The 16,131-nt window shown below is 36.9% G+C and overlaps 1 protein-coding gene across 1 annotated transcript in view; it reads right to left on the bottom strand.

The window, feature by feature from the left end:
• Positions 1 to 16,131, bottom strand: part of PRTG (protogenin) — a 126,604-nt gene that overhangs the window by 55,242 nt on the left and 55,231 nt on the right. Inside the window, exons 3-11 of the mRNA XM_039462893.2 lie at positions 15,717 to 15,861; positions 14,293 to 14,426; positions 11,509 to 11,646; positions 11,084 to 11,242; positions 10,114 to 10,273; positions 8,020 to 8,267; positions 5,771 to 5,935; positions 2,974 to 3,279; positions 2,043 to 2,231 (exon numbers count right to left, since the gene is read on the bottom strand). Coding sequence (XP_039318827.1) covers positions 2,043 to 2,231; positions 2,974 to 3,279; positions 5,771 to 5,935; positions 8,020 to 8,267; positions 10,114 to 10,273; positions 11,084 to 11,242; positions 11,509 to 11,646; positions 14,293 to 14,426; positions 15,717 to 15,861 — 1,644 coding nt within the window. The remainder of the gene's footprint in view (positions 1 to 2,042; positions 2,232 to 2,973; positions 3,280 to 5,770; positions 5,936 to 8,019; positions 8,268 to 10,113; positions 10,274 to 11,083; positions 11,243 to 11,508; positions 11,647 to 14,292; positions 14,427 to 15,716; positions 15,862 to 16,131) is intronic.

Here is a 16,131-nt window from a genome sequence, read left to right as displayed (position 1 = left end):
GTCTAACAAGAAAGTCTCTACAGCTCCAAGAGGTGTCTGTTATTCTGAACTGCAAGCAGTTCAAACACTCAATCTAATTCCACAGTCCGGAAACACGCACCTATGTTAATAGACATAATATATCCAAAAAATAATTTTCCAGTTTATGCATTAGAAGTAATTTTAAATGGAGTTACCTCAAATAGCATACACAGTGGATGTTACAACATAAAAACAAGGGCAGTAATACAGGATTTATTTTTAAAACATAAGAGAAAATAAAGGTTTATGGTTTCAAAAGTTGATTATAGCCCAGGTGCAGTGGCTCATGCCTGTAATCCCAACACTTTGGGAGGCAGAGGTGGGAGAATCACAAGCTCAGGAGATTGAGACCATTCTAGCTAACACGGTGAAATCCCATCTCTACTGAAAGCACAAAAAATTAGCTGGACATGGTGGTGTGTGTCTGTAGTCCTAGATACTTGGGAGGGTAAGGCAAGAGAATCACTTGAACGTGGAAGGCAGAGGTTGCAGTAAACTGAGATCACACCACTGCACTCTAGCCTGGGTGACACAGTGAGACTCCATCTCGGACAAAAAAAAAAAAAAAAAAAAAAAGTTGACTATAGTTGAGAGATGATTTTAAAAGTTCAATAAAGATTAGTGGGTCTTACACACATATGCGTGTGTGTATGTATGTATATATGTATATATCTGTAGAAAATTTTGAAGAACTGCTTTTATTTGCCAAAGTTTTAATAAAATGTCTCTCTAAACTTTTCACAACCCAAGTATTTTTGTTCTAAAAAATTAGTCACCTATTTAGAACAAGCTCCCTGTAATGTATAAGAGCATACTAAGAATGTATTTTTTGTATATTCTGTATATTCATGTTTTCTTTAGGAGTGAGTAAATTAGAAGTACTAAGCTTGATCTATGATTCTTCAGTAACAATTGTCCCAAATCATGTTTCTTATATAATAACTAAGCAAAATTTTTCGAATTAGTAATATGCAGGGCGAAGTATATGCGAATACTAAGAAGCCATGACTAGGAGTAAATGTTGCTGGCTCCAGTGGCAGTCGGTTGGGCTAATGTCATCTCAGTATCAATGGCTTAAGGAAGGTCAACCTGGAAGATATGTAATTCACTCCACAAAGATAGATAGGAAGACTAGGGAATAAAACAGTGTCTTTCAAAACACTGATGAACTCAAACACAAAGTTAAGTGCTTTTTCTCCAGTGTTCCTGGGTTAGAGCTACATAAATATTCACAGTTACATGGGTCGTATCTAAGGACATTATTTTATACCTAATTCATAATTATGTAGCAATTATATAGCACTCTCAGGCAAATTATAAGTTAAACTTAACCACTGAGTATTATTTGGTGATATCCCTCTTTTAATTCCTATTCTACATCCACCACAGACTCACAATAATTGATCAGGATTGTAATCTACCAGAAGTGAACTCCACAAAGAAATACAGATTTGCAGACCTGGACAAAGAGAGAAAGTTAACAATGGCTACCTGATATTTTCCACTGGACTCACAACGGTAAGTCAAAGACCAATCATCGGCTTCAGCAGTTGTGTATACACACTGATACAGGCCGGGCGCGGTGGCTCAAGCCTGTAATCCCAGCACTTTGGGAGGCCGAGGCAGGTGGATCACGAGGTCGAGAGTTTGAGACCATCCTGGTTGACATGGTGAAACCCTGTCTCTACTAAAAATACAAAAAATTAGCTGGGCATGGTGGCGCGTGCCTGTAATCCCAGCTACTCAGGAGGCTGAGGCAGGAGAATTGCCTGAACCCAGGAGGCGGAGGTTGTGGTGAGCCGAGATCGCGCCATTGCACTTCAGCCTGAGAGCGAAACTCCGTCTCAAAAAAAAAACAAAAAACAAAAAACAAAAACAAAAAAAAAAAACACACTGATACAGTAAAATCAATTATTTTCTTTGTACCATTAAGTCAGTTCTCCTGTCTTATATCCAATAACTTTTTTCCCAGTTGGTCAAAGAGGAAGGAAAAAGGAAAACCACAGTATAAACTCACTCACCTAAACCACTGAGAGTATAGAGTAGGTCCCTGGTATCCAAGAAAATGGGCCCATTCTCCTGCTGCCCTTCTTCCTTGTAGTACAGTTTGTAGCCCAGAATGGCGGCCGTGTCCTCCACATCTTGCTGCCACGTCACAGAAATGGTGGTACAGTTCAGAGGCTCCAAATGCAACTCTGGAGACTTAGGGGCTAGTAAAATTCATCAGAAAATATATGTATAAACAACCAATCATCCACATAAAGACACAGAATAGGGTAGTTCTCTCAGTTTTCAGCAAATGGTTACCAAAAAGTTCAATCCAATAATTGTACTGTAATCTAACTTTCCAAATTTCACAATAATATTCAACTTTGAGATGAAAATGTAAAATATATACCACCTTAAAAAGACCAAGATACATAAATAGTATCTGGATATTTAAGTTTTTTCTCAAAGAGGCAATCAGCGTTTTCTAATTTTGGCCATCCAATACCCCTCTGTGATTTAGAAAACAGGTACAATTGTCAGTCAATTAATTAACAAGCAAACCAGAAATGTTACATTTCACATTAGTAAAACAGAAGGATCTATCTAGATTCACAGTCCTACAGTCTTCCTATTGAACTAAGGATTTTAAAAATATATGGCGATAATATTAATTAGGCCTCTACGAATATCTTACCTGGGAAATCAGTTTGATTTGGACTGATGTGTCCACGAGGGATGTGCTAAGCAAAGTAAGAATGTAACTAAAAAGTTTACACATAAATAAACTCTATGCAAGATGACTACTTAATAAAAAGTTTAATTTTTTCAATTAAGTCTATCACCTATGAAATATTTTTGTCTGTAAAACAAAATTTAAAAATATAAACATAACTTAGAGAAGAAAACTTGATTCAAGAGTGAAAATACTGTATTATCCTTTCTCAACAGTCTTCAGAAATTCACCTTTCACACTTGTAGCTTTAGGCGTCTTATGTGAAGTCCATACTGATGACTCTCCCAACCCCACTCTGGTGGCAGCAGTAATCCGAACCAGGTAGACACTGTCAGGTTTCAGGCCTTCCAAAAGGTACTCATGCGTGGTCCCTGGGAGCTCCAGAACTTGGATGGAATTCTCAGTACTTAGGCGGAAAGACAAACGATACAGGACCACTTGGCCCCGCCGATATTTGGCTGGGATTGGCAGCCAGGAGATGAGAATATCAGTGGGACTTCGACTTGTCAAGCTAATTTCAGGCGGTCTCAGGGGAACTAGTCATAGAAGAAAACAGGTTGTTTATAAATATTTAGAACTGAATTGCCACTTAGCACACCAGTAACTGAATTCTTTTAATTAGCAACATGTAATAAAGAAAAGATACTTGCAGCCCTAGCAGAGGTTTTCAGTGTAACAGTGCAAACCAGAAAACAGAAGAAAAAAACAATGAGGGAGGGCTAAGTGTGTGGAACAAAGAATGTAAGATATACTTCACTGTGGTTGTGATTGCTTTGCTGTTGTTTGGAATGAAAATGACAATACTTGATATTTATACAAAATATGAGACTACTTCTCAAATAATTCCACTAAAGGGACTTTGAAACAAGGAAGAGTGAATTACACAATGGTGGGGAAGCCTAGGATTCTAGAGTTATATAACCAAGGAAATAATATTTTTGACTGTAAGAATTACATCTTGGCCGGGCGCGGTGGCTCAAGTCTGTAATCCCAGCACTTTGGGAGGCCGAGGCGGGTGGATCACGAGGTCAAGAGATCGAGACCATCCTGGTCAACATGGTGAAACCCCGTCTCTACTAAAAATACTAAAAATGCCAGGCGTGGTGGCTCAAGCCTGTAATCCCAGCACTTTGGGAGGCCGAGGCGGGTGGATCATGAGGTCGAGAGATCGAGACCATCCTGGTCAACATGTGAAACCCCGTCTCTACTAAAAATACAAAAAAAAAAAAAAAACTAGCTGGGCGTGGTGGCGCGTGCCTGTAATCCAGCTACTTAGGAGGCTGAGGCAGGAGAATTGCCTGAGCCCAGGAGGCGGAGGTTGCGGTGAGCCGAGATCGCGCCATTGCACTCCAGCCTGGGTAACAAGAGCGAAACTCCGTCTCAAAAAAAAAAAAAAAAAAAAATACTAAAAATTAGCTGGGCATGGTGGCGTGTGCCTGTAATCCCAGCTACTCAGGAGGCTGAGGCAGGAGAATTGCCTGAACCCAGGAGGCCGAGGTTGTGGTGAGCCGAGATTGCGCCATTGCACTCCAGCCTGGGCAACAAGAGCGAAACTCCATCTCAAAAAAAAAAAAAAAAAAAAAAGAATTACATCTTAACAATTAACGTGAATTTTGTATTCTTAATTAAAACAAATGGTGTTTAATATGAAAACAGTTTTTCCTCAAAAAATTTTAATAAAACTGGTATTTCAGGAAAATAAGTCAAATACACTGACAGGCGGTCTAATACTAAGAGTTAAGACTTGGATTCTAGAGTTAGCTTCTCTGTGTTTGAATCCTTGTTCTACCACATACAACTATATGATCTTGGGTATATTAACTTCTCTGTATGTAGGTTTCTCAAGACACAAAATGAGGATAACAATAATAACTCCTTTTACTGTCTTTCCCTGCTATGCTGAGACTCACTTTCTTTAAGGATAGAGAGGGAGAAGAGATCTCACATATCAAAACAAACAAACAAACAAACAAACAAACAAAAACCTCTTATCTTTATCAGCCTGCTTTTCACCTTAGACATGCGTAACAGAGGTTGTTAATTTTAATGAGTTAACTAGAGATGTCATATATACTGTAGCTCACTCTAAAGTGGAACAGGCTCTTAAATGAAAACTAAAATTTGGAATTCCATATCCAGATCAGTGAACATTTTTTCATTTAGTCTAACTTTGATTTTATAAAGACCTAAGTAAGTGGCATTATAAAGATAAAATAGGAGATCTGGGACCAAATGAACAAAAAAGGAGATTTAGGGATTATTTATATAAAAACGTTTTAAAAACTAAGAGCAGATCATTGCTTGAGGTTGATAAAACATTTGCTAAGGGAGAACAGTATGATTAAGCATATATTAAATAATTCCCTTTCGCATTGAAGGGTACTAAAAAAGGTCTTCTAGAGATTCTGGAAAGAGAAATCCCTTCTTTTACAATATGATATGAAGAGTCAGAGAAGGAGAATCAGTTCTCTAGGGCTATCTTAATGGATGAATCTTCCCACCATTATAAGAATAATATAAACATCTGCCCTCCCCAAAAAGAACAATTCAATTTTCAACCAATGGTTAGGAAACAAACTAAACAAGTAATATTTCCCCCCTTAAGGAGTATAGGCATACTGTATTTAATCAACAGTTACTAAGTGCTAAGGATTTTTTGACAGGTGATAAATTACATGAACTCCAGGTTTCAGAAGTCCAATAACTCTGACCCTCGGTCACTACATACACTCAATATGCAATGGTCATTACAGTTATTCATGTCTAGAAAAACCCACATTTTGTTCTTTGCAACAAATTTACAATTTAAACTAGGAATCTTTGAAGAAATACAATGAGAATATAAGAATTTTATTATTAAATTTTGTATTATAAAAGTGCTCTTTATCCTTAAGTTTAAATGGCAAATTTAACATACCTGTTTTTTAACCAAAAAGAGGTTATTTTCTTTAAAACACATTTATTCATTGAAATTGACAAAACATATGAATGTTCATACTAAAATGATCTAGAATCATGTTTTCTTACCATCCTCTAGAGTATTCTGTGTCACATGGTCAGACATCTGGCTGGCTCCCAATGGCATATATGCCACAATGTAGAAAGTATAATTGCTGGCAGGCTCTAAGTCATCAATAATATAATGAGTTGTGTCATTTCCAAGGACTACTTGATACTCTTCATTATTTAAACCTAAATTAAAAAACCCATGTTTTAAAATGACAAATATTCAAAATAAAATTAACAAGACCATTTTCCTGAACTGTGAAACACTGGTCGTTGGGTCTAATCTCAATCTGTTATCTTCTGTGCCGTTTCACAAAATGTGGAAAGGAAGATCTTTATTTTCTAAAAGTCACCATATTTTGCTACAAATTACTAGAGGACATTTTTCCTGAATAAATCAAACTGAAAAAAAAATTCATCTTCTCTAAAAAGTTCACTTACCATCTAGTCAAAACTCAAAGCAGACAATGTACAGTAGTAACATAACAGAGCTTAATACAACAGAATACTGTAATTCATAACAGTGCATAAACTTTACTTGGTCATGGGGTTTTTTTCTTTTAAACATAAATGAAGAGACAGTAGGGAATGCAATGGCTCCATGCTTTATAAAAACAAAACAAACCAAAAGTTGTCCTGCCAAAGATCTCATTTTGCCGCTAGAGATTCTATTAAATTTGACTGACATAAGTTGTTCTTTTATTTATATTGAAGGCAAAAAACAAAACAAAACAAAACAAAAAACTGGGAGTCACAGAATGAGCCTCCAAATGCTTTGTCCCACAGTGAGTCTTTTTTTAAGAGAAAAAAAAAAAATCTCAGCAATTCTTAATCAAATATGCATGGCAAGGTATAGAAGAGGATTTGTCTTTGTAGGATTTAATTCCTACAGAGCAAACCTGTAAAGTGGAACAAGAGCATTGGCAGCCACTGTGCTCTGCTAACAATTCACAGTAAACGCATGTCAACTTAATCAAATCTCTCTAAAGACGGAGTCCCTGCTCCCCACACTGGATTTATAAACAAAACAGAAGGCAAATTCCAGTGTTAAGTTTTCCCACATTTCTGAATTAACTTGATAGCATTTTAATTAGACAAGATTACAGGCATTTCACAACAGACTGGCTAATGGCTTGTTAATTAGGAGCTGCATAGTACAATTTCTGACCTACCAAACAAGGTCCTTGAGTTTGAATTAAAAAGCCTTGTTCATTCCTGAATAGACCACTGAGCTGCATGTGGAGGCTCTAATGAAACAACCATAATAGGGAACAAGAGTGGTCCCCACCAAAACCAGCATTCCTTTTACCTTCATAAATCACTAAAAAGGGAATTAACATACTCCAGCATGCTCAGTTATCAGACTTTCATTCTTCTTGCTTCCATGACCCCTGATTTACATTCAAAATATTCCTTTTCAAAACACTACTTCAAAGTACAAAAAACAAATAGCAGCAGCAACAACAAACCACCTGTTTCTATGGATAATTTTATTATATCCCCATAGTTAGGTGTTTGAATTTGTTTTTAATGTATATTCCACAAAAGCTAGGCTGTTTAAATATAGAACTGAAATTTCCAAGCCACGGTTTCTGTGAAAAATCACCAGAGAAATTTCTAGGATTTATAAATAGTTTCTCTTTTCCCTTTAAGATATTTGCTAAAAGTAAAATATAAGGAATTCTTTTAAATCCCAAAAATAGAACCAATAATTCTGAATAAAAATTTTAAGACACATTTGATTTCTACTTTTACATAATGAGATAGTAGTAAACAATGTCCTGTGCAATTTTCAGAGGGTTCTATAGGATTTCAGAAAACATCCAAAATATGCAAAATCAAAAATATGGGGAATTTGACAATGTTTACTTTCTCCCTTAAAAATAATATGCTGTAGTGTACATAGTTTATTAACAGTCACACCACTATTCTGAAGTAACTGCATACTTAAGCTGGCATATTAAGTCTCAGTTAAGGAATTTATACCTTGTCTGGCATAAAATTCATAAGTATACTACTTTGTAATTTCTAAGCAGGCAGTGATGCTTTGTATTAGCTAGTAATTGTTTCTAAACAGAAAAATCTTAAACTATACTGACATATACAAAGTACACAACAACATGAAATTTAGAAAACGATACATAGGTGATAGATTATTTTATTAAAGAAGATAACTGCCACAGATGAATTATGTAAGGCATTATTCATACTAAAAACAAGTCCTTGATAACAAGGAGTACTTAAAAATGAGCATTCCTCAAATTGCTTACCTTCTGCTTTCATGTAGTGTACAGAATAGGCGATGACTTTGTCTGAATTATAAAGTGGCCTCTCCCAAGCTAAAAGGATGGCTGAGCTTGACATGGTTTCAGCATGTACATTATAGGGAGCACTGGGTCTGTCTTCTGACATCACTACAGTCAGTCTGGCTCTAGATAAAATAGATCCTTGGCTATTCTCAGCCATGCACTGATAAATACCATCATCTTCAGGAATAATCTGGTTGATTACCAATTTGCTGAGGAAAGAAAAAAATTTATTTCCATGAAAACTTCTAAGAATGAATGAAAAATAAAGTTTGGCTATTGCTAAATATACTCTCATTTTATTTTATTTTAAAATTAAAATTAAAATCAAGCATTTGTAGAACCCTGTAGCAACTCTGTGGAATCCTGAGGATTTTTTGGTGGGTTTTTGTTTTTGTCGTTCTGGTTGTTGATGCTGTTTTAAAGAGACAGGGTCTCACTCCGTAACCAGGCTGAAGTGCAGTGTCACAATCACAGCTCACCGCAGCCTCAAACTCCTAGGCTCGAACAATCCTCTCTGCCTCTTGCCTCATCCTCCTGAGTAGCTGGGACTCTAGGCGTGTGTAATTAAAAAATTTTTTTTGTAATCTTCTGTAGAGACAGGGTCTCACTATGTTGCCCAGGTTGGTCTCCAACTCCTGGGCTCCCACCGTGGCCTCCCAAAGCTCTGGGATTACGGGCAAGTGGCACTATGACTGGCTTACAGTCTCATTTTAGATAATAAAAATTACTGAGAAAAAAAATTGTAATCTGTCCTAGTGAAAAACAGTCTACATTAATTACTTAAAACCACCCATTTATTTTTTTGAGGCTGCAATAGAATTTGTGATATTCAAATGTCTTTCGCTTTAGTTAACAACTTATGTTTTAATTTGTTTTTTTTTTTTTTTTTTTGAGACGGAGTTTCGCTCTTGTTACCCAGGCTGGAGTGCAATGGCGCGATCTCGGCTCACCGCAACCTCCGCCTCCCGGGTTCAGGCAATTCTCCTGCCTCAGCCTCCTGAGTAGCTGGGATTACAGGCACGCACCACCATGCCCAGCTAATTTTTAGTATTTTTAGTAGGGACGGGGGTTCACCATGTTGACCAGGATGGTCTCCATCTCTTGACCTCGTGATCCACCCGCCTCGGCCTCCCAAAGTGCTGGGATTACAGGCTTGAGCCACCGCGCCCGGCCAATTTGGCTCTTATTAAAAATTTGTATTACTTGAACAGCAACTAATTTATAGACTATTATGATGTGTACATAAAATTCAGGTCAACAAAAATTTTTAAGTTTTGTTCAACATAAATGAGAATGTTACAATAATTTGTATTTATGCTAACAAAAATGAATTCTTTTTTTTTTTTTTTTTTTTTTTTTGAGACGGAGTTTCGCTCTTGTTACCCAGGCTGGAGTGCAATGGCGCGATCTCGGCTCACCGCAACCTCCGCCTCCTGGGTTCAGGCAATTCTCCTGCCTCAGCCTCCTGAGTAGCTGGGATTACAGGCACGCACCACCATGCCCAGCTAATTTTTTGTATTTTTAGTAGAGACGGGGTTTCACCATGTTGACCAGGTTGGTCTCGATCTCTCGACCTTGTGATCCACCCGCCTCGGCCTCCCAAAGTGCTGGGATTACAGGCTTGAGCCACCGCGCCCGGCCTTTAAAAATGAATTCTTAAAATCATTAACAGTAGAGAAATCATTAGGGAATTATTTCTTCTAATTTCCTTATTTTACGAAGAAGGAACTAAGACTCCAAAAAGCTAATATTGCTTTCTTGTGATAACTAGTGGCTTAACAGGACTAGAACCCTGGAGTTTGGGGAACTGTCTAACATTCATTTTATTACCATCTACCACTTTCATGACCCATGTACATATATAAAATATCCATGAGTATCTAGCATAGCGCATGTATGACATGCTAATATTATAAACCTTAACTTATTTTAGTTTAGTTTCATTTTGTTATTAACTATCAAGTTAGGTATTTGGTATTAATATAACCATTTCACATAAAAATTACTAACGCTATTATATCATATATAAAATGGTAGCAAAGTGACACAGTCTACCTGTTGTACATTTTAATTCTACCATTTGAATGTATCTTCCTTCCATTTTTCAGCCATGACATCTTGGGAGACGGGATTCCTTCTGCCTGACACACAAATCGAGCAGTGCCAGCTCGAGGTCTTGTTAAACTTTCTGGCCATTCAACAAATGAAGGAGGAGCTATTTTTAAAGAAAAAAGAAAATGTTTCTGTGATCCTAACAGGAATGATATAAATAGTTAAGGAAGAATATAGCAAATGAAACAAGTCCCATTACTGAAGATGTCTGACATGCTGAGATCCTATCTACATCTCCATACAACTCTCCAGGTGCCTTTTCTCCTCATTGTTCAGTGGTCACTTCCTCTATGATTTCCCTGTTCAGACCATCTATCCCAGGCATCCCCAAACTACGGCCTTCGGGCCGCATGCGGTCCCCTGAGGCCATTTATCCGCCCCCTCCCCCACCCCACCGCAAAGGGGCACCTCTTTCATTGGTGGTCAGTGAGAGGAGCACAGTATGTGGCAGCCCTCCAACGGTCTGAGGGACAGTGAACTGGCCCCCTGTGTAAAAAGTTTGGGGACGCCTGATATAGACACACTTAAAATATATGTACCTATCATCCTTCTTAACTAAGCTCAACATACAGCCACTTGCAAATGTAGTTAGACAATCAACAGATTAAATTTTTAAATTGGGAAATAGGTATATGGATATGTGGGTAAGTGTGAAGGAGCTAGAAGGGAAGCTTAAATAAGAAGGAACATAATGGCATGCATGTAAACAGGATGGTGACGTCAGAAAGACTCTACAGTTATATTTTAATGTAAGTATTTTTTTTTCCTGAAATTCATCATTGGATTACAACACTTCATATCAATCTTTACAATGCTACAAAGCTCAGGAAAGGCAGAAGTAATCTACGAATGAGATAAAACAGCAAATGTTAAAATGTAAGATTTCCCTGATCGCAGAATAAGAGGGACATACCTAATACAGTTAAAGTTGCCATAGCAACTGTAAAGTTACGTGTTCCAGGGGTAGTGGCCCGACAAACATAAACTCCAGCATGTTGTAGCTTGATATCAGATATCATAAGATTACTATTTCCAAGTACCCGAGTATTAAAGACATCAATGGATTTGTGATCTATTTCAAAGAGAATACTTCAGTTAAAACAATGTAACATATAATCTGAAATTATATCAAAGGACCACTATCCAAGCAATCAATCATGAAAAGTATAAAATTCTCCATATTAAGACCTTTTCTCTACACAATGAAATGCCAAAAAAGTTAAGACATTGAGTAGCCAAACCTGTGTTTTTGTATATAAAATAAATACTTTATAAATTTCATTAAAAAAATAATTTAAGGAAAAGGCTTTTTTTGTTTTTTTCCTTGAGAAGACTTACCAAGACGGCTCCAAGAAATGATTGGTTTGGGATTTCCTGTGGCCATGCATTCCAAAACTACAGTCTGATGAAGAGACGTTGTTATGTTTTGTGGACCTGCTATAATGGTTGGTGTGTGGAAGGATTTAGACTCCTTAGCTTTGGGGAGGAAAAGACAGAATATAAAAATAATTATAAATAAGATATAATAAATGAAATTAGTAAGACATTTAATCTTGTCATTCACTTTTCTCTTTTTTTTTTTGAGATGGAGTTTTGCTCTTGCTGCCCAGGCTGGAGTGCAGTGGCGAGATCTTGGCTCACTACAACTTCCGCCTCCCAGGTTCAAGCGATTCTCCTGCCTCAGCCTCCGGAGTAGCTGGGATTACAGGCGTGCACCAACATGCCTGGCTAATTTTGTATTTTTAGTAGAGATAGGGTTTCGCCATGTTGGACAGGCTGGTTTCGAACTCCTGACCTCAAGTGATCGGCTTTGGCGTCCCAAAGTGCTGGGATTACAGGCCTGAGCCACCACACCCGCCCACTTTTCTTTTTTCTAAAACAACTTTATTGAGATGTAACTCACATACCATACAATTCACCCAGTTAAGTATATAATTCAGTGGTTTTTAGAGTTTTCAGAGTTGTACAATTATTACCACAATTAATTTCAGAACATTTTTATCACTCCCCAAAACAATCCCATATGCATGTCACTCCCAATCTATTCCTCCCTCCACAGCCTAGTAACCACTAATCTACTTTCAGTCTCTCTGAATTTGCCTATTCTAAATATTTCATGTAAACAGAGCCACATATTATGTGGTCTTTTGTGACTGGCTTCTTTTCACTTAGCATAATGTTTTCAAGGTTCACCCCTGTTGTTACAGGTATAAATACTTCATTCCTTTTTATTGAGCAATATATACCATTGTATAGATTAACTCATTTTATTTATCCATCCATCAGTTGATGAACATTTAGGTTGTTTCCTTATCATTACTTTTCACTGAGGTTCAAGCACTCATGTATTTATGTAATTAAATTATCTAAAATTTATTTAATTTATCTAAAATTAAAGCATAGCATTAAATATGTAACTTCAGCCTCTTCATGTTTTTCAAATTTCTTTTTATTTTTCAGCCTAAAAGGATCTGTTAGAAAGCAGTATCTCTTGTGAAGAATAAACATTTATGTTAAGTTCAACAATGTCTTCAATACATGTTTTCTTTCACTACATATAAATAACCTTAACCTTTAGGATAAAAACTAGCATCCATTTCATTTTAATGAAATATCTATTTCTTTATATTCATCTCTCTAGTTTCCCTTCTGCCTATATTAATGTATGGTAAAATATATAAAATTGTGTTCACTTAATATTTACAATGATAATTTTTGAATTGAGACTGGGATTTTTTTAACTTTTATTTTTGTGTTTTAAAAAATTGTTTTATATAAAAGTTTTGTATTTTTTATTCTATAAACATTACTTTTTATAAAAGGCATGTATCATTTTTACAAATACAAATTATGGTATTTCTTTAAACAACAAGCAAAAGAATGTAAGACTGGAAACAAATATGTATTTTTCCACATTAGACAATTCTGGTAGAAATGGATGATTGTTATTCTCTTTTTTGTGCTTTCTATATTTTACCCTTTTAAAAATAAAAGTGAAATACAGCCAGCCCTCAGTATCTGTGGGCTGCACATCTGTAAATTCAACCAACTGCAGTTTTAAAATATTTTAAAAAATAATAAAAAATAAAAATAAGCCGGGCACGGTGGCTCAAGCCTGTAATCCCAGCACTTTGGGAGGCTGAGGCGGGTGGATCACAAGGTGGAGAGATCGAGACCAACCTGGTCAACATGGTGAAACCTCATCTCTACTAAAAATACAAAAAATTAGCTGGGCATGGTGGCGCGTGCCTGTAATCCCAGCTACTCAGGAGGCTGAGGCAGGAGAATTGCCTGAACCCAGGAGGCGGAGGTTGCGGTGAGTCGATATCGCGCCATTGCACTCCAGCCTGGGTAACAAGAGCGAAACTCCGTCTCAAAAAATAAAAATAAAAAATAAAAAAATAAAAATAATAGAAATTTTAAAATACAATGATTTATATAGAATTTACATCATTAGGTATTGTAAGTAATGTACAGATGACTTAAAGTATACGGGAGGGTGTGCATAGGTGAATTAAAATACCATGCCATTTTAAATAAGGGACCTGAGCATCGGTGAATTTTGGTGTTGACTTGACTATCAAAGATTGAATATTTATTTTTGAGACCGAGTTTCACTCTTGTTGCCCAGGCTGGAGTGCAATGGTGTGATCTCGGCTCACCACAACCTCCGCCTCTCAGGTTCAAGTAATGCCCCTGCCTCTGCCTCCCAAGTAGTTGGAATTATAGGCATGTGCCACCACACCTGGCCAATTTTGTATTTTTAGTAGAGATGGAGTTTCTCCACATTTGTCAGGCTGGTCTCAAACGCCTGATCACAGGTAATCTGCCCACCTCAGCCTCCAAAGCACTGGGATTACAGGCATGAGCCACCATGCCCAGCCAAGACTGAATATTTGTTAATCTTTCTTAAGATTGAATATTTCTTAAAGATGTTGATATGACATAGAAAATTAGCCTATAAAAGAGGAGTTGCTTAGTAAGTGAAAATGACCATTTTTCAAATAGATAATAATTTAAATGAAATTCTACTTTATGGTACACTACTACAGCAGAGGAGAAAAAGTAATAACTGCACCAATACAATGTCATAAAAATGGAAAAAGCCACTCTGAATGGTACCTGGAATCACAGTTAGTGAGGCCTCCATACTTTTACGTCGGTGAGCTACAGTGGCAGCAACACAGCGATAATTCCCAGAATCCATCTGGTCGACATCATAGATCTGCAATACTCCTGTTGGTAGGGTAGTTATCCTGTTATAAGAGAAAGATAACTAAACTTTTTGTAGGAGATTTTATATTTTACTGTATTTATTTATTTATTTATTTATTTATTTATTTATTTATTTATTTTTAAGACAGAGTTTTGCTCGTTGCCTAGGCTGGAGTACAATGGCATGATCTTTTTTTGTTCACTGCAACCTCTATCTCCCAGGTTCAAGCGATTCTCTTACCTCAGCCTACCAAGTAGCTGGGATTACAGGCATACGCCACCATGTTTGGCTAATTTTTGCATTTTTAGGAGAAATGGGGTTTCACCATGTTGGCCAGACTGGTCTCGAACTCCTAATCTCAGGTGATCTGCCCATCTTGGCCTCCCAAAGTGCTGGAATTACAGGTGTGAGCCACTGCACCTGGCCTAGATTTTATATTTTATTTATCATATTCAATGATAGGAATTAATACACTCAATCTTTTTACAGTGCTAGAAGCAATACTTTAAAGACCTTTAAAAATACTAGCTTGATTCTACTGTTCTCATTTGGGTCACTAAAGCTCTCTATAACATAAACAATCCAACATGATTTGGTTTGTGCAATCTATGAGTCGAATTTTACAGAGTCACATTTGACATTCCAGCTTTGATTTAGCTAGCTGGTGGCCCAGAGTTTAGTATATATTTTTTTTAATTCCTGATTTTTTACCTATTAATATCCATATATTGTCTAAGACATATGTAGTTTGTTGTTGTTTTTTTAAATAAAGGACTTCCATGAATAACTTATTCCATTTTAGTACTTTACCACGTTAGCAAATGATGCTTGCCTACTCAGGAGCAGGACAGGAATCAAATATTTTGGAGTTGCTATCAAGTTCTTGATCCCTAAATTCCAATCACCTCAGAATACTCGATGTGTGCATGTGCACATGTGTATGTGTGTTCATTTGCATAAAGAGGGGGTTGGGAAGTGGAAGGCAGAGACAGGAGTGGGTAGCTACACCACCACTGCCCTTCCTAGCAATGAGAATGTAATTTGGTTTCCTAAAACTTTGGGCTGCAGTCCAGATACTCGTGGTCAGAACAGATGGTTGAGGAAAGGCTCAGTAGGAGAATCTATTTAAATGCTGATGTGAATCAAGAATCATGCCCCATATGCCAGAGACTGATGATCTAATTCTTTGGCTAAGTTTGAAATGTCTTAAGCAATCAGTTATTACTGCCCTAAATAAAAATGAGGCCCGTAATGGTTTATCTCCCTATATAATCTCACATGAAGTCTGGATTACTCCCATATCATCTTCAAAGACAAAATCTACATCTACCTGTCCAGAGTCATAGGCAGAGTTGTCCGATTGAACTCCCATGTTATGACTGCAGGAGGGTTGGACGAAATCTTGCATGCAAATCGAGCAACTCCACCTTCATGGACCTCAGTAGAAACTGGCTGAACTTCAAATGCAGAAATCGCTATAAGATAAAGTTTGAGAAATTCAGAATAAGTGCACAAAAATACCAGAAGTAACATTATGCTAGATACTACTTATTAGCGTTGAACCCTTACTGAGATGTAAGACCAACCTAACATACCTAGCACGAAGATAATTTGGTGAATGATTTTGGAAAAACCACTAGGCAGTTGCTCAATTTAAGGAGTCTGGTCTTTCCCAAAATTAAATTCTAAATAGGTTCACAAGAAACTTATCTATTTGGAGATAAAAAATGAACATATGAAACAAA

The sequence above is a fragment of the Saimiri boliviensis genome, chromosome 2, assembly GCF_048565385.1.
Source record: "Saimiri boliviensis isolate mSaiBol1 chromosome 2, mSaiBol1.pri, whole genome shotgun sequence".
Classification (NCBI taxonomy): Eukaryota; Metazoa; Chordata; class Mammalia; order Primates; family Cebidae; genus Saimiri; species Saimiri boliviensis.
This window is presented reverse-complemented; position numbering and strand designations above follow the sequence as displayed.